Source organism: Rhopalosiphum padi, chromosome 1 (genome assembly GCF_020882245.1).
Source record: "Rhopalosiphum padi isolate XX-2018 chromosome 1, ASM2088224v1, whole genome shotgun sequence".
Lineage (NCBI taxonomy): Eukaryota > Metazoa > Arthropoda > Insecta > Hemiptera > Aphididae > Rhopalosiphum > Rhopalosiphum padi.
In genome coordinates, this window is record NC_083597.1 from 75,627,743 (window position 1) to 75,646,817 (window position 19,075).

At 26.7% G+C, this 19,075-nt stretch overlaps 1 protein-coding gene and 1 long non-coding RNA gene across 2 annotated transcripts; both read left to right on the top strand.

Moving 5' to 3' along the window:
• The first annotated feature begins 1,819 nt into the window (after positions 1-1,819).
• Positions 1,820-8,595, top strand: LOC132917875 (ester hydrolase C11orf54 homolog). Its single transcript, XM_060978849.1, has 7 exons — positions 1,820-2,078; positions 3,045-3,143; positions 3,289-3,464; positions 4,721-4,888; positions 7,767-7,863; positions 8,012-8,181; positions 8,250-8,595. Exons 1-7 carry the CDS (start codon positions 1,976-1,978, stop codon positions 8,418-8,420), a joined length of 984 nt encoding a protein of 327 aa, XP_060834832.1. The 5' UTR covers positions 1,820-1,975; the 3' UTR covers positions 8,421-8,595.
• A 2,994-nt stretch (positions 8,596-11,589) lies between these two features.
• Positions 11,590-18,803, top strand: LOC132932268 (uncharacterized). The gene is made up of 6 exons (XR_009662839.1): positions 11,590-11,770; positions 14,177-14,320; positions 16,463-16,576; positions 17,000-17,807; positions 17,897-18,012; positions 18,102-18,803. It is a non-coding gene; the product is annotated as an uncharacterized LOC132932268 (long non-coding RNA).
• Positions 18,804-19,075: the final 272 nt, after the last annotated feature.

Here is a 19,075-nt window from a genome sequence, read left to right on the forward strand (position 1 = left end):
CCGACGATCGATAGGAAATCACGACTCACGAATGACTGCGAGTGAAAATAATACCTTTAAAAATCCGTTTTGAATCAAATATACACAATACCTTACCGCCTAAAAGTTCAAAAAAAAAAAGTACTTTGCAAGACAAACTACACAACGAATGTGAGAGCTTCTTAAATAATAATTCAAATAGGACAATTTTTAGATAATATAGCAAAGTATACTAAATAATTATTATTAATCATAAATTATATTATATTATATAATATATTGTACCTATATTTTATATTTATTTTACCTGCCTGCTACTTTGTATGTACTTATTTGTGTTTTTGGTTAATTTTGATTGCTAACATTATTTTTTTATTTTAAGTATTATTTAAATTGTATTATTATATATAACTTGTTGATGATGGTGAATTATCGAAATTATATTATAAACATTGTAAATATTTTAGGACCCCTGAAAATTAAATTTTGAATAGTATGTACCAGTTTTCCGCGTTTTTTATTTCTTTTGTTATAAATGTATGGACCGCACCAATATTTCGAGCACCGTAATTTTATAGGTAGCATTTTTACCTTTAAATTTGATAATAGGTAAATTTACTCTAATGTTAAAGCTAACATCACAAAATATGTTCTGCTGAATGAAAATGTAGTATTATGTACCTACGTTAGTAAATCAGTGACAACACTGACAACACATGCGAGTATGACGTCCTATTAATCGTGGTGCTTACAGATAAACAAAGAAGTGTGTAAACAGTGTAATTATTAATTACGATTATGTACTCACCAATCACCTTTTCTTACCGTGTGGCGTGTTTTTCGTATACGCGTTACGACAGATGATTACGTAATATTAACATTATTAATTACCTAAAGGTGTACTTTAAAATCGTTGTCCGTGGTCACAGTAGCTTGATATTTATATTATAAAATAATATATCAAACAATTGTAGACTTGTAGTCACGATGAAGAGAAGATATCTTCTACAACTACATCGTGCTTATAGTATAGGTGGTTGGGTGATAAAATGATTACGAACATGTTTACCTGCCTTTTTTTGTACAGAGTTGCCAGATTATATTTATAATTAGTATTTATTATTCAGTTATATTTATATAATAAATGGATTTAATATTATATGTACACATTTTTAGAACTACCAATGGGCCAGAGAGCTTTTATAGAACTTACATTGGTCAGTTTTATAACTCCCATCCTCCAACACACGCAGTTATTTCAATTTAAAAAAAAACACAAGAACAAACTTTGACAATAATAAATTCTATCAAAAACAACGTAGGTAGGTACCTATAAAAACTACAATGGTTATAAAATCTACTAGGGTCTAATTTTATATTTATACAAAAACCAGAAATTTATACCAAGGAAAAAAATTTAAAAAAAGAATAAAATATAGAAAAAATTTTAATAACTATTATTAATTATTAATTTTTTTTTTATTTATTTCAGATTGTAAAGCATTATAATACATTAAGTAACAGAATTACTAATAAAATTTATACCCCGAACATTTTTTTTAATCAACATTTAAAACACTACCTATTACTTTGTATCATTTTATTTTAGGTTGTAACGTATAATTATAATGTAACGTTGTATTACTTGTATTATTAATATCGAAGAGTTTTTATTTAAAAAAATGTTTTTATTGAATCCCCAAACAAAATAAAACATATTCAGAAATTATAAACTTGGCCACGTAGCCTAAAAGACGTTCGCAATCGTTCGTTTTTCAGCTAAAAAAAACATATTCTTTGATAAGCGACATTCGTTCACTATCGTGCAGTTATAAAAAGGTTTAACGTTCACAATCGTGTTGCAGACAGGTGGCTAACGCAAACGCGAACATTTATGTCCGTGGTCTACGCTAATCGTTTTAGATCGTGAATTATTATTATTAGTTGACAGTTGTTTTTTGTTCGATTTCAAAACATAAATAAGAATTTCTCTGAAATGGCAACCGAGAATTGTAATTTTCCAAGTGTCTTAGACATGAATGAATTGCCCATAGTGCGCATCAAACTCAACACACCGCCTTTAAGATGCATTGTTAAAGGTACTTATTATTGTATTTCAGTATTATTGCTTATAATAATATTAAGGTAGGTGAAACTACATTAAAAGTGGTCAGATTTTAAAAATGAAAATAAACGATACCTATTTATTATTATTTAGCCATTTTATTAAAATGTATTATAATTACCTATAACTACATTTACATTTATTAAACATAATAACTCGGCCTCTCGGGGATAAAGGAAAAACTTACAAAAAATTCGAGAGTTAAGCCTATGGACCAGATTAATAACTAAGAGATTATTTTTAGATTCTGAGCGGAGTATAATTAGTATTTATAAGCATTTGAAGCTGAAATATTGACTAAATTCTTCATACTTAAGTATAAAGTATTAAAAATGTAATGCAATGTTTCTTATAAACAATTTATACAGTATAACAAAAAATCTTGTACCAATTAATTTTATTGATGTTTTAAATAAAAAACCCAACAAAATTAGATATATAAACAATAAAAGACGTTTTCATAATTTTATATAGAACATTTTTACTGCATTTAAAATTTTTAAATATTATTTGTGCTAACTATCAGGGCAATCAAATAAAAAATATAAATAAGATGCTATAGATACGTATCTAATATATACCTACTGCTCCGCTGCATCCATATATACAAATAAGCATCGTTAGAAATTCAGTTTTTAAATAGTTAGATGCGTTAATAAAATTAACATTTACAAATAATTAACCATAGTTATATCTTATATGGGTTATACTTTTACAAGTATTCAGTAATTTATAAGTGTATAAAATATATCTAATGTAATTAAGTATGTATTACTGTATTAGTATAGTTTTTGATAACACATTGCGTTTTTATGAATTATTGAACTGTTCAATTTGAACATCTTACTATTAAGATAACTATATACAATATACATATCTATACTTACAATATCATGATATTAACAATGCAATGCCAATTCACATGGTTTTACAATTTCAGCCATATTGCCTGAATTATTAGACAATTTTGAAAATGCTAGTGCAGAGGTAGTTCAATGTCCAGATTTAACTCAACCGCCGTTCAACTTAACCTCCGAAGGTGAGCTTAAATATAGACCTATATATATTGGTTATACTACTTATTTGTGTATTAATTTTGTAATCATTGGGATATTGGGTGTAAGGTGTAAATATATGTATATTGTATAGTGTATGTATGTATATATTATTTTATTAATATGTAGGACTAAATGGCGATGAAAACGTAATTGACATCGGCGATATCAATAATTTAATACCTTCAATAAAGCGAGAAAAATTATACGACGTCAAAGATTTAAAACAAATTACTGGGTCCGATCCTTTGGTTATCATTGGAGCTTGTGCTGGCCCTTATCCATTTTTCGGAGTCGATGGTGAGGCAAGTATATCGCACTAAATATAGATTGATTAACTAAGCCTACTCGTCCTCCTTTTATCATTTAATACCTACCTGTGTATTTATTAAAATCCTAACTGCTAATTTTTTTAAATATAAATATATAATGAACATTTTTTCATACTTTAACTTGCCTCGCTATTAAGAAGTGTCACGTGTCGATGTATTTTTTTTTTCAAATTACAATCTCTCTTGTTAACTGTTAACTCTAAAGCCCATATATTTTTAAAAACAATTATATAGGTAAATATAGGTATAGGTACTTATTTAAATCAAAACTCAAACATATGGTTTCTGAGATATATTAAACTTTATTTAGGTATATGTGTACTAATGATAATAATCCTTAATAATGGTTTTAAATCAAGTAACAAATAGAAATAATATTCTATTAGCTATAGACATAGACTGCTTATACTAGTTATACTGCTACACTTATTAGTTATAATTTTTTATACTATTTATATTCACATACAATTTTTACGAACATAATATTCTAATAATTTATTCTAATTGGAAATTACTTAACACAATTTTCAATATCATTAACCCATACATATAGACTTTAATCCTTAGTATTTAAAATGCATATATAACAATTCAAAAACTGCTATAGTTGGATTTGTATTTATATTTACACCTACATCAACATTTAAAGTAAAAATTATGAATTATGATTCTCTGATTCTCGTTTGAAAAATGTTTGTATCAATACTAAATAAATAGTATGAAAACTTAAGTATATCTATTAGAAAAAACTGGAGTTTAAATATACACAATAATTTCTAAACTCAGAATTTAATAAAGGCAAGTGAGCATGTATAGTGCATATTATATATTGATACATAAAATAATATTTCATAAATAAATCACCACTACCTGTTAAATATTATATCTACCTGATATATTATTTACCATGTAAATGTATATTTATCTAAAATTTTAATTATGTTAGACTTTAGGTGGTTTGGGTAATTAAAACTATATTATGTGTTATTACTGTTATTATATTTATATAATTTATTAAAATCATTTATTTTCATTGAGATATTATATTATTGACTATTGTGGTTATTGCGGTCATTTGGATCAAGTTAAACATGTCAAAAAAAACTAGAGCTTATTTTATAAATTTTAAGTATGAATAAAAAAAAAATTAAATAATTGTCTATCAAAGTAATGTACAATCAAAGTACTTAATATGTATTATTTCATGACGTTTATAATTTATAATAAAGAGTGTGGAAAATGTTACAATGATTGGTGATCAAATTAAAAATGGAACACACGTTCACATGATGAAGTCTGAAGATGTCGCAGAGTGTTATCATAAGTCGCTACCGAACGACGAAACGAGGTTTTCATTGTTGGCCAATTTCTTCACTAGTAACGGCTTTAGAGGAGAGGTAATTACAAAATATATTTAAGGACCTACTAACATTTTAGCTATAGGTAAATCATAAGTGATCAAAGTAGAAACTACTTGCTCCTTATTGCACGTGTAATCGTGTAGTTCTTATACATTTGTATATTGGTTTGAAGTGATTATACTAAAATTTCATGTGTATAAGCGCGTGTATTTAAGTACACGTATACATTTGTCATTAATTAAAAGTTTATATATATTTTTAAAGGTATTAAATATAAATGTTAAAAATATAATCTATTTAAAGTTCTGAAATTTAAAAAAAAATGTTATAATTTATATTATTATTGTTACAATAATTTAATTTTAGATTTTAAAAAGTTAAGTAATCGTTTTCTGAGCAAAATAAGTTTGTTTATTAAATTAGTCTACTGGTCTAATCCAGTGGTCGGCTGCAACCTTTTTGGATTCTCGGGCCATAATCACGAATTCGGAATTAGTAAGAGTTCGAGGTCCGGAAAAAAATAAACATTTTATAAATTTTTTGGCATATTACACCAATTATTTAGGCATACCTATTATTTAATGTGGACAATTATTATTATAAAAATTATAAATTTTTTTATAATAATATATTATAGGTATTAATTTTATACTGTTATCTGATTTTCTTTTATGGCGAAGTTTACGTGAATTAAATTTTAAATATTTTTTTTCCTGGTGGAGTTTACGCTAAAAAGGTGCTTGTGGCGGAGTTTACATAATGTATGCCTCTACTTACAATAGGTATCACTATCACACATCCTTGATTGTGTAATTTCGATATAGGTTATCTGACGGTTGAATAATAAGTCTTATGTAGGTAGCTATACTAGCTTGTCCTTTAATATACCATTAATATGTGTAATATTTCAAGTGATATAACATAAAAAAAAAACCTTAGAAATCAGTTATATTATAATATATTATAACAGGGTATCGGGAGTTCGTAATTTGCTATAAAGCTATGTAATTTTCACTACTACAGCCTACAGGTAGCCGAAATTAGTGTGTTTGTAATTTTCACCTGCAGAATAAGGGCATGTAATTGGCACCACCACGCAGCACCATGGAAATTGAAAATAGTGTTTGTAATTTGCACCAAAATTAATATCTATTAGTAATGGATACTATCGAATACTTCACACTATATGGAATACTGGAATAGTAATTTAAATCGATAGACTTGTGAAGAAAGTTCACGCATCAATCACGATGAGAGGAACGTATACATTTATAAATTGAACCAATTATGTAAAATAAAGGCCAAAGAAACACCATACGAAAAACCAGCCAAAATGCAAAGATCCAATGTTTGCACCACCAAAGACATTTCTGTTATAAGACGTACCTATAGTATATATAATAGTAAGAGGAAAATATTGCCAAAATATCCAGTATCACCGAATGGTGAACCATTTATTTTATCAAATAATTCTGATAAAAACATAATTATATTTTCTTACCAAACAATTATTGATTTTTATGTAAAAATGTAATAATATATATTGGTATAGATTTTAAGTCAATACAGATGTAGAAGGTATAACTGTGTAAATACTTAATATAGGCGAGTGAAATAACCACTCAAAATCTATTATTTAATATATTATACTCAAATATCGAAACTTCGATATATTAAGGTATCTTATAATAATCGATTTTGATTTGGGTGCAAATTACATTTCATATTTCTTATTATCTGAGATGTAGCAAATTACTGTATAAACTCTAAAGCATTGTCGCATAACTTGATTCATTGGAATGACTGACAACAAAAGTTGGATTTTTTTATCTCATAAGTCATAATATTATAATAATAAAATATATATCATTATAGTATAATATAATAAATATATTAATAATATATATATATATTATAAATTAAAAGTATATCCAAACCTTATAGGGTTTTAAAGCAAATTATTATCGTGGATCTAATTTTAATTATATTAGAGTTTCTCTGTATTTATACGATATAATGGTAGTTTACCAATTGCGTTCAAAACATTTAACAATATCTAAGCAAAACGTATTAGTTATAATTATATAATAAATTAATATACTAACCGATTTTTTACGAGTATTAATACATAATATAATATAAATAAATAAATACATAAATAATTTTTTATTTTCACATTTAACAAATTACTTACGCGTGATCAAATGTGCATATAACAATTATAACGTTTCATAGAGTTCCGATACTGTTATATAAAACGTGCATTACACCGGTCCCCACTTCTAAAAATAATCAATATTTTACTATGTATAATTAATACGTAATTAGTATGAATTTGTACGACTATTTTTGAAATTTGTACGCAACTCGTTCTACGAGAAAAATCCATTTTTGTGTGGGGGGCTGGGGTAACGTTATTCCAGCCCGTCTCAACCGCTTAAACACTGTTTATAGAAACTTAAACACAAAATTGGATTTTTCTCGTAAGACGAGTTGCGTACCAATTTCAAAAATGGTCATACAAATTCATACTAATTAGTAATTACGTACTAATTATACATAATACAACATTGATTAATTTTAAAAGTGAGGGGCCGGCGTAAAGCACGTTTATATAAAATATATTCTAGCCTGCAGTAATCAATTTCAAGCATTTTAGGGGATAGATTATTTATGTTGTTGATAGAATCAGATCGAACAACAATATTTCCATATCTGAAAGTAGGCAAATCTGATAACAAGCACAATTATTGATAAATTAACCATAAAATATAATTAGCGCAATTGCAATACCATGGTAGATACACTGACCAAAACAAAAACTTTGTTTTAGGCGCAATTGGTCCATGCCCGATATAGTATATTATATGTAAGGTAGGTAACCTTAATGATCTTAATATAAACGTTTTTTTAGGTTTTAAAAATTGTGTGCGAAGTAAGAAAAGGACCGTTAAGTTTTAGCAAGTGCATTAGAGAAGCGTTAAAGAAGCATTTCAGGGATGAGATAATTGGTATGGGTTAACATTAATTTTAATGCTATTATAATAAGTAGGTAATACATTCCCTATAGGAATATATATTTTTACTGCTTAGATTGTATCTAATAACTACGAATTTTTGAATATTATTAATTTGTTTCTTACTTGTATATAAATATAGCGATTGGTGGAGTGATACTCATTGAAAATGGTAAAGTAAAAGTTCATGTCGTTAAACCGAGCTTGGCGAAAATACCTTTAAAATCAGGGAAAGAGCTAGACAAATTGCTACATTTTATTGAATTATCCCCTCCGTCAGTGGGTGTTGGATGCATCGTTTCTCACGATCCCGTAAATTTAAAAATTATTTTGTATGGCTGTATTATATATTTATTGAAAATATTTTTCAATTTTCTTAGGGTTTGAATTTAAGACTTGAACATTTCCACCTGTATACTGATCGTGATCAAGGAGGACACTACCATAACGATACGGAACCGAATACCATCAAATATACTGGTTATTTTGGTGTTTCCAAGCAGTTTACTAAAATTGATAAGTCAAACGAAGTATGCATTAATCTTTTATAAGCGATGATCAAGTATGGTACATCTTTGCCAAAGCTACATTTTTTCAACTGGCTTTAAGGGGTACGCGCGTGTGAAACTTTTTATCTATATGTTAATTATATACAATTATGTAAATACAAGGTAAAATATATATTATATTACAGATTTTAAAGAATACATTAGTTTTTTAAAAACATTTTGTATTTTATTATCATTATCTGATAAATTTACCATAAAACTATAGTTATTCCTTTATTAGTTTATTATGTAATTATGTAAACGACAAGGCTTATTCAAATTATAAATATAATATAATATAATCATAATGTCTAATTCTAGACTTATTTAAAAAAAAATTGAAATATTCCTAACATTTTTAAGTTGTATCAAAATATGTGATTATCTTTATTTCTTTACTTTTTAATCTCCTATTAGTCCTATTTATGTAATAGGAAGTATTGTACATTGCATTATAAGTTATAACTCTAAATTGGAACCTTTGTACAAGAAATTATAAATTACTGACACAGGTCACAAATGCTTGAATCAACTCAAAACAATAGGGCATAAACGCATAGTCAAGTTACACTATTTACAGTGTATACATACGAGTATCTACATACATTCTACTGCTACATAAGACGATTCATAACTTCGTTCTTTAATGTACTGCAGGTCTGCAGCCTGTAATCCATATTTTCATAAACATTTTCATAGTTTTTAGTTTAGTGTTTCCATGGATCGTAGTCGAGGGAGGGGGACTTGTTTAGTTTATATATTTTAGTTCTTAGAGCAATACTTTAAACTATAGAATAAACAATTTCATAAATAAAGATAGAAAAATTAAATGGTTTTTGTAAATGAAAAAAGAGATAAGGTATTAGTCTAGTATTAGTCTTTCGAAAATTTTAGTGGATTTCCACCATTGTGTATTTTACAGAATTATTATTAATTTTCACATCTCGATTATAGTTTCTGACACCACAGCGGCACAGCCGTTCTTTGTCAACAAAGTGTTTTGTATTGATTATGATATGGAGGTTTAAGCAAGAAAAATACCATTCGTAAATCACTTCTTATTTCCCATCTAATATTGATTTCTCCAGTTTTGAGTCGGTTATTAAATCTTGTAACGGAGAATGGTGATAGACATTAGAACATGGTTATTGTGAATTTGTGATCATCGTCATGGTGAAACACCTGTGTCTACTTCAGATAAGTTAGTATAGTTTTTTGATTGGTAATCGTAATGCTGTCGGACCAACTCGTCACATTAGGAGTGAAACCAACATTTCAGTCACAGATACTGGACAATTGTTTTTTTGTTTGTCAAATGTGTAGTAACATAAATAGGAAAAATGGTCAAGGAAGGGGAGGCTCAAACCCCCAAATACTTTTTTTTAAATGATAACATGTATTAGTATATGATTATATATTATGTTATATCTGTATGTGATATTTATTTATCATATATGCATAAATATTGTGACATACTTTGTAAAAAATTACAAGAAAATCAAAACAAAACAATTTGTTGTACAATTTATAGTTGGCCGCCGGGGTCTCATCTCATTCCGAATAGAGTTTTTATAGTACATATAATTTATGATTAGATATTTAGATTATAGATTCAAAAGTAGTTTAATAAAAATTAATAGGGCCCACTGGGCAGTTGATCGTGTTATGATTTCAGTAATTCCACCTTCATTCATAATTCATTAAGATGTGTAAAATAAAAATAAAAAATTGGTTATAAACGCGGCGCGTGATAGTAAAGTACCTACAGCGTCATCCATCCGCGTGCGTAAAAATGTAAAATCGCAAACTTCGAAAGGATATAACTTCCAAAATAATGATTTGCGCAAATTTGTTTTTACAAATTTGTTTAAATAAATACATACTTATTGCACCGGAAAATCTGCTACACGCCGGGTGACGTATACGTATGCATATTTTATTCCCGAACGCGCGATGCATAAAATACGTGATATCAAAAATACATAATTGTCATATTAGTATATTACCAGACCCATTTTATATAATAATTTATATTTATATTAATTGTATAAATAGCATTTTTCATTTTTAACTGGCCGAGTACTTGACTAATATAAGTTTTATTTATCCCTAACAAAAATAAAAAGTTTTCTGAAAAGACGCATTAATATTTTTTTATAATTGTCTGAATTTTGAATTTTTATGACATTATTAGATATTCATTTCATATTTCTGTGAAAACTATTTTTGCTCAACCGATTTTTGTTTTTTTTCGTAGTAATTTAAAAACGAATAACTGTAGTTATTTAAAAATTTCAACAAATGTTAATGTTTGCATTTCTTATACATAAAATAATTTTCAAAATATTTTGACTATACACTTATAGGATAAAATAACAATAGCATAATACCATAAATAGATGCATTTATTATATATATATATATTTATTATATTTATATGTCGCAAATTATCTGAACATATTAACATTAGAACTTATATATAAATAGTATGAGTAAGTATGTATTATTCCTAAATAGGACGGTACCGAAACGGGAATGATATAGCCACATGTGTATATACCGAGTCGAATGTGAATAACTACTTGTATTTAGAAATTAATTTTATTGCTTTTGTAAGTCCTTCTTTATTATACGTAGATCATAATCTATTAACTATTTAGTATGTAATATTAATTGATTGATTGAACTTTTAAATATTTTTAAAATTATTAATCATTTAGTACAGCCAACCCGTAAACTGCTGTATAGCTACTATAGTAGGTGACTACAATACTACAAGCAGACTAGGTTAAGTATGTCACTATAACGAATTTGTACAATTTGAATTCAATTTTCAATGTATAATGCATTAATACATAGATGGTCTTATTTGTTGGTGAGAAATTTTACCAAACAACTATTGAAATAATAAAATTATAATTTAAAAAAAAAATCAGGATATACAATTATTATGGTTTTAAGTATGAAATTAATTAGATATCAAAAGTTTCGTATGCAAGACAGCTGAAATATAAAAATGAATCCTATAATATCACAAAGAGTTCTATAAAAAAAACATATGATCTATCATATTATTATAATATTTGTCATCCATGGCAAACATCAATCGTCGTCATTTTTAGGAGACGATTAACAATTCTAATATTTTATTGAACAGTCGTCAAACAACAGCCTTCAGTACATGACAAGTGGTCTCATTTTCATAAAAAATTTCAATAATTTCATTCTGAAGCGCAAAGAAGACGAATGAAGAAATAAGAGCTAGCTGTTTCTTCGGTGGCTGATGTGCACGTTTGAACTTTAATATGGCACAGCTTGATTTCGTCGAAAAGCGTCGAAGGATACTTACGTAGGTAAATTTCCTATAATTTTAGGGTAGTCATAAATTTAGTTTTTATACTTTAAATAAATATTTATTGACTTGTACAAGCTGCCACCCCGATTACTTAAACCTATATTTTATTTCCGATAGCCGGCAACCGGCGGGTTATTGTATACGACCCGTTTTAAATTCTTTAACGATGAAATCTTTTTTTTAATATATTATTATTTTAAAGTTCTAGATAATATTTTTTTTCATAGTAAATCATTTAAGAATATAAAATTTTTATTTTTGTCTGGTCCGCAAACTGTTTTTAATTTATGAATATGGCATGAGAGTTCTAAAAGGTTAAAGTTAATATATTTAGTGCTTTGGGTGGTTAATAGTAAAATAAAATAAAAAATTTCAGATCTTGTCATAATATCGGAAAAACTGGAATCATTACGCTATAATATACTTGTAAAATTTCGACAAAATTAATTCATTTACTAGAATTTTGACAAATTTTGTCTAACAAATATAACAAATATAAAAGGTTTACTGGAAAGTCACATTATTTTTTACGACTGAAATTCAATATTTTATGACTTATTAATTTTTCATCCCCAAAAAAAACTATTTCTTGTAAAACGATTTTTATATTGTTATAGACTATAATACTATACATAGTTTAAAAACAAATAATCTTATACACCGATAACTTAAAGTCTTAACTAATTTTTTATGAGAGTATTTCTTATTTATGTTATTATTTTAAAAATATTTTCAAACTATATATATATAAACAATGTTCTTTATTTTTTATTATTACAAATTTTTAAAATGTTCAAATTATTTTTTTCATTAGTATTCATATAAATATTTTCTTTTTATATCTACAATTTTAAAATGTTTTATAGGAATTCTCATTAGTTTTTTTAATGCAAAAACAAAAATAAAATGCTCACTGGAAACTTATATTATGACTGTTTGAAGTTCAATATTATATAATTTATATATAAATTAATAAAATATGCGTCTACATCGATTACATCATCCGGGTAGCGGATTTTTCATAAAAATGAATATATTTTATTTTAAGTTTAAAAAGTAAATTGATTAACTAAAGCATTGACTAGTGACTAGGTAGTAGGTACTATTTGTTACAAGAAACCACAATAAACGAAATGTATGAATTTTTTCTATTATGATAGGTGTCTTTAGACACAATATCTACAGACAGAGGTAATTGCATCTAATGTAATAGATAAGTAAGATTAAGTTAAAACACTGCGCGTGATTAGAATCAAAATAATGCAGAAATAATAACTTAGAAACATAACGATATTGATCATAATTCTTTTTTTTAAATACTTAAAAATATAATTATTTTTATTTAGTTCACTATTTTCATAGATTACCTAAATTAAATAATTTGTTATCATCTTCATTAGAAAAAAAAATTTATATACGTTGCAATATCTATAAAGATTTGGTCTAGTTTATATGTTTCAATTTTACGTATGTCAAAGAGCTAAAATATAATAATAAATCCTATAAAATCACAAAGAGTTCTATAAAAAAAAAAATTATAATAATTATCATCCGACATCCATGGCAAACGACAATCGTTGTCATTTGTAGGAGACGATTAACAATTCTAATAATTTTATTGAACAGTCGTCAAACAACAGCCTTCAGTACATGACAAATACTCTCATTTTCATAAAATATTTCAATAATTCCATTCCGAAGCGTAAAGAAGACGAATGAAGAAATAAACTATAGCTGTTTCTTCGGTGACGGTGCACGTTTGAACTTTAATATGGCACAGTTTGATTTCGCCGAAAAGCGTCGAAGGATACTTACGTAGGTTAATTTTCCTATAATTTTGGGGTAGTAATAAATTTACTATTTATACATAACATAAATGTTTATTGACTTCTACAAGCTGTTATCCCGATGACAGACCTATATTTTATTTTCGATCGTCCAGTCCAATGAAGTGGTCAGCAACCGGCGAGTTATTGTATATACGACCCGTTTTAAATTCTAAAACACTGAAATTTTTTTTTATTTATATTTTATTATTTTAAAGTTCTATACAATATTTTTTTCCGTAGTAAATAATTTAAGAATATAAAATTTTCATTTTTATCTGGTCTGCAAACTGTTTTTAATTTGTGAATTTGGCCCGAGAGTTCAAAAAGATTACCGATCATGCTTTAATGATGAAATTGCCAAGAATAAAATAAAGTCGTTATAAGTACACCTTAGAATTTAGATCCTGGATATGTAGCGAAAAATGTATAATGATTTTACAATTATGTAGTTTATTTTCTGTCTGCCATGAATTCTTGTAGCAAATATGATCTATTTTTGGTACTTTGGTTGGTAAATACTAAATAGTAAAATAAAATTAGCCTTTAGTGTATTACAAGTGCTCTCATTTTTATAGAGTATTTTAATAATTTCATTCTGAAGCGCAAAGAAGACGAATAAAGAAATAAGAGCTAGCTGTTTCTTCGGCGGTGATGGTGCGCGTTTGAACTGTAAATGTGGTACAGCTCGATTTCGCCGAACAGCGTCGAAGAATACTTACGTAAGTTAATTTTCCCATAATTATGGAATATTAAATTTATCTTTTATACTTAAAATAAATATTTATTGACGTGTACAAGCTGCTATACTTGGATGACAGACTTATATTTTATTTCCAATCGTCCAATGCAATGGCCGCCAACCAGTGAGCTATTGTCTACGGCCCGCTTTAAATTCTAAAACGACGAATTTTTTTTTTAATTTAAAGTTCTAAACAATATTTTTTTACATAGTAAATAATTTAAGTATATTACATTTTTATTCTTTTCTTGCCCGCAAACAATTTTTAGTTTGTGAATGTGGCCCGAGAGTCCAAAAAGGTTGACCACTGGTCCAATGTATAAAATAGCCAAGAATAAAATTAAGTCGTCAAGTATACCTTGGATATGATCTATTTAGTACTTTGGGTGGTTAATAGTAAAATAAAATAAAAAATTTTGAATCTTGTCATAATATCGAAAACACAAAAAATCAAATGTATTATTATACGCTATATACTTATATAATATCGACAAAATTAATTTATTAATCTAATTTAAATTAAAAAATGCTAATTATAGAATTTTGAAAAATTTACCAATTATCTACATTATGATTTCTCTATAGGTAAATTGTATAATATTTAAAGCATTTTCATTATTTATAACAATTAAATTTTTTTTTTTTTATTAGGTAAACCGAAAAAAATTATAGATATGCAAATATGATTTAAAATTTAATACAGGCTTCTTCATCAATCGTTCACTAATTTACTGAGATAAAAAATGTATAGTCACGGAATATTTTATAAACGTTTAAAATTAAAATTTTGATTGTATTCGGCTAAATCTATAAAATGTTCAAATAATTTTTTTCGTTAGATATTCATATAAATATTTTCTTTTTATATCTACAATTTAAAAATATTATATTGGAATTCTCATTAGTTTTTTTTAACCTTAGACAAAAATAATATGTTTACTGGAAAGTCACATTATTTTTTATGACTATTTGAAGTTCAGTATTATACCTATAACTTATTAAATGTTTATTATACACCCACCCTAAAAATAAATATTTTTTCTCAAATAATTTTTATATTTTGTTATAGTTCAAAAACGAATTATCTTAGATAATTAAAACTTTAATTAAATTCTTATGAGAGTATTTCTAACAAATAGTATTTTTTCAAAATATTTTGAAATTATATATATTTACGATATTTTATATTTTGTTATTATTTAAAAAATTATTTGTAGGGGCATAAACGTTTTTTGTACATGTTATACTATACGTACACAATAACATTTTTGACATACGTAGATTAATCTTAAGATATTATTTATTCAAATTATTTTACGAAAGGGTTGTACCTATTGACTCAAAAGTATATAACAAGAATATAATACGGTATATTACAATAATAAACTTAATCACTAATGTATAAAGCAACACTGTAATAATTACTTCTTTATCTTTAATTTAATGTAATTTTTGATTATTTTGTAAAATGGTACTGAAAATTGAATTTCTCAAAGCATTGACTAGGTACTATTTGTTACATGAAACCATAATAAAGAAAATGTATGAATTTGTTTCTATTTTGATAGGTGTCTTCAGATAGATATATGTAAGTTTACATGTAAGAATATGTAAGATTAAGTTAAAGCACTGCGTGATTAAAACCAAAAGAATGCAGAAATAATAACTCAGAAACATAACGATATTAATCATAATTCTTTTTTTTTAAATATATATAATAGTATAATTATTTTTGTTTAGTTCACTATTTTTATAGATTAAATTAAATAATTTGTAATCATCTTCATTAGAATAAAATATTAATACTTTGCAATATCTATAAAGATTTGGTCTATAGTTTATATGTTTTAATTGTACGTCAATATGTCAAACAGCTAAAATAGAAAAATAGATCGTATAATATCACAAAGAGTTCTATAAAAAAAAAACCATAGATTTATCATATTATAATATTCGTCATCTGTGGCATACGACAATCGACGACATTCGTCGAAGACGATTAACAATTCTATTATAGTCTTAATGAACAGTCGTTAAACAACAGTCTTCAGTACATGACAAGTACTCTCCTTTTTATTTCGTGCTGTTTATTTTCATAAAATATCTTTATACTCCCATTTAGAATCATGATGAAGATCGTATGAAGAAAATTTGGAGTTTCTTCGGCGGCGGTGCACTACTCCGTATACACTGTAGATTGGTACAACTCGGTTTCCCGGGAAGAGTCGACGCTTAAGTAAGTTTTTTTTATTATTCTTTTTTGGGATTAAAATTATTTTTTAAACTTAAAATAAAATATATTAATTTATATGAATAATCCGCGCTAGTCGGACGATGTAGTTGATGTAGACGCATATTTTATTCTCCAGGGTCCAATGAAAAAATAGTACACAATGCCTACTTATTTTACTCATTAGTTATAGTAGACAAAAATTGTGAGAAATAACAACCATGTATTATTCGTATTATTCGCGATTATATTATATTAGAATAGTAGTAGAATAGTACACCTTAGATTCTGGACGTGGACGCAGCCATAAATGTATAATGATTTTACAATTATATAGTTTATTTTTTGTTTGTCATGAATTCTTGTAGCAAATATAAATCAATTTGGTACTTTTGGTGGTAAATAATAAAATAAAACAAAAAATTTCAGATCTTGCCATAATATCGGAAAAACAAAAAAACTGAAATAATTACGCTATATCCTTGAATAATGTCAACCCGGAGGACGATTGGCAGTATCATTAAGAAGCTCATCTGAATAACAAAAATAAATGTCACAAGGCTGTGTTTGTTTAATACTATAATTTTTTTAACAGTAGTACAGTATATTATGAATATTTACTTAAATTATAACTTAATTTAATATAACTTAATATAACTTAATTTTACTTAAATTATATTTAATTTTTATGGTTTTTTTTTCAGATAATATACTGTACTATGGTTTTAGGTGTTCTTTTTATTTTAATAATACGTTGATAAATTACCAATTTTTTTTCTTATCACAAAGCTAGTTCGTCTTTGTGTATGTTTAAATTTATATTTTTTATAGTTATTGTGCTGTTTAACTTTCTTATAAAAGAGAGTGAGGAATTAAAAAGGTGGCCACCGAACAGAAAGTTAAACTGCAATATACTATAATCTTTTTAGTTCGTGTTTACATTTTTAACTGATAAATTATGAATATAAAATTTCAAATTAATTTAAACTCAAAAATAAAAGAACACCAACATAGATTTCTTAAACATTAAAATTTTACTATAAATTTAAATTACATTTAATCAGCACATTAGTTGAAGTTTTATAGGAACCGAACATTTGGCTGGATCATGGACTACCCACCGACGGAGAATTTGTCATTGAGCTGATGGGAAATGTGTCGGCACTCGGCTTCGTTTCAACCCGGAGGAAGATTGGCAGCAGCAAAAAGAAATTCAACTGATAATCAACTGTCCAAAGTATTTGTTTGTATTATATTATAACTTTTAGAATCGTAGTAGGTACAGACGGTACAGTATACTATATATAATTATTTAATATTTATTAGTGAAGAAGAATTTGTCACAAAGCTGATGGGAAATGTGTCAGCACTCGGCTTCGTTTCAACCCGGAGGAAGATTGGCAGCAGCAAAAAGAAATTCAACTGATAATCAACTGTCCAAAGTATTTGTTTGTATTATATTATAACTTTTAGAATCGTAGTAGGTACAGACGGTACAGTATACTATATATAATTATTTAATATTTATTAGTGAAGAAGAATTTGTCACAAAGCTGATGGGAAATGTGTCGGCACTCGGCTTCGTTTCAACCCGGAGGAAGATTGGCAGCATCAATAAGAAGCTCATCTTAATTTAGTTGTCCCCCCTTTACGCATTAGCGCTCATCTCTCATCCACTCATCCAACACATTCACTATCGCCGGCCGGCAACACACATATATTATACACATTACCCGTTTTATATTATATAGTATAGTATTATTAATATCCACATAATTTAAGTTATTGTATATTTTTTTTTTATTATTTGAATGCATTCATATGATTAGTGGCGTATTTAGGAATTTTAGGATAAGGGCAACACATATTTTGCCACCTCCCCCCCATTAAAAAAAAATTAAAAACCTTCTACGCCGCGCAATGGTCAAACTGTTAATACCATAGAATACCATGTTATATAAATACTATAGTATTTTATACCTCTATGGCACACATTTGTTGTGAAAAATATTAATGATTGACGTCACTGCGCCAGTACTCATAAAGTACAAGATAAAAATTTGCCGTTCTGAACAACTGGACCCAAAGCCCCTACCTAAATACTCCCCTGCATATGATGCGTTCTTGCTTACGATGTGGATTAGGCCTACTGGGGACACCACAATAAAAAAACGCGCCTCGTGTAATACCTCATAAAGTTATTAAACAATACGGACTATGTTATTGTACGTCGTTTAATAATAAAGGTGGTGTGGAAAATTACCTAACACTGTTATTCTTATCTTATAGTTACCTTGCATACATTTTTTTTTTAATAAATACCAATTAAATAATTATTTATATCAAGAAACGAGAAATATTAACGTTTTATAAAGTATTTCAATAAAATAATATTTAATATTTAAAAAATATTCTTTGACTTGTTATAAAAAGATTCCAAGTGGCAAGTATAGTTATTATATTAGTTCTTATTTTACAAATACACTAACAAAAGCGGGTCAAGTT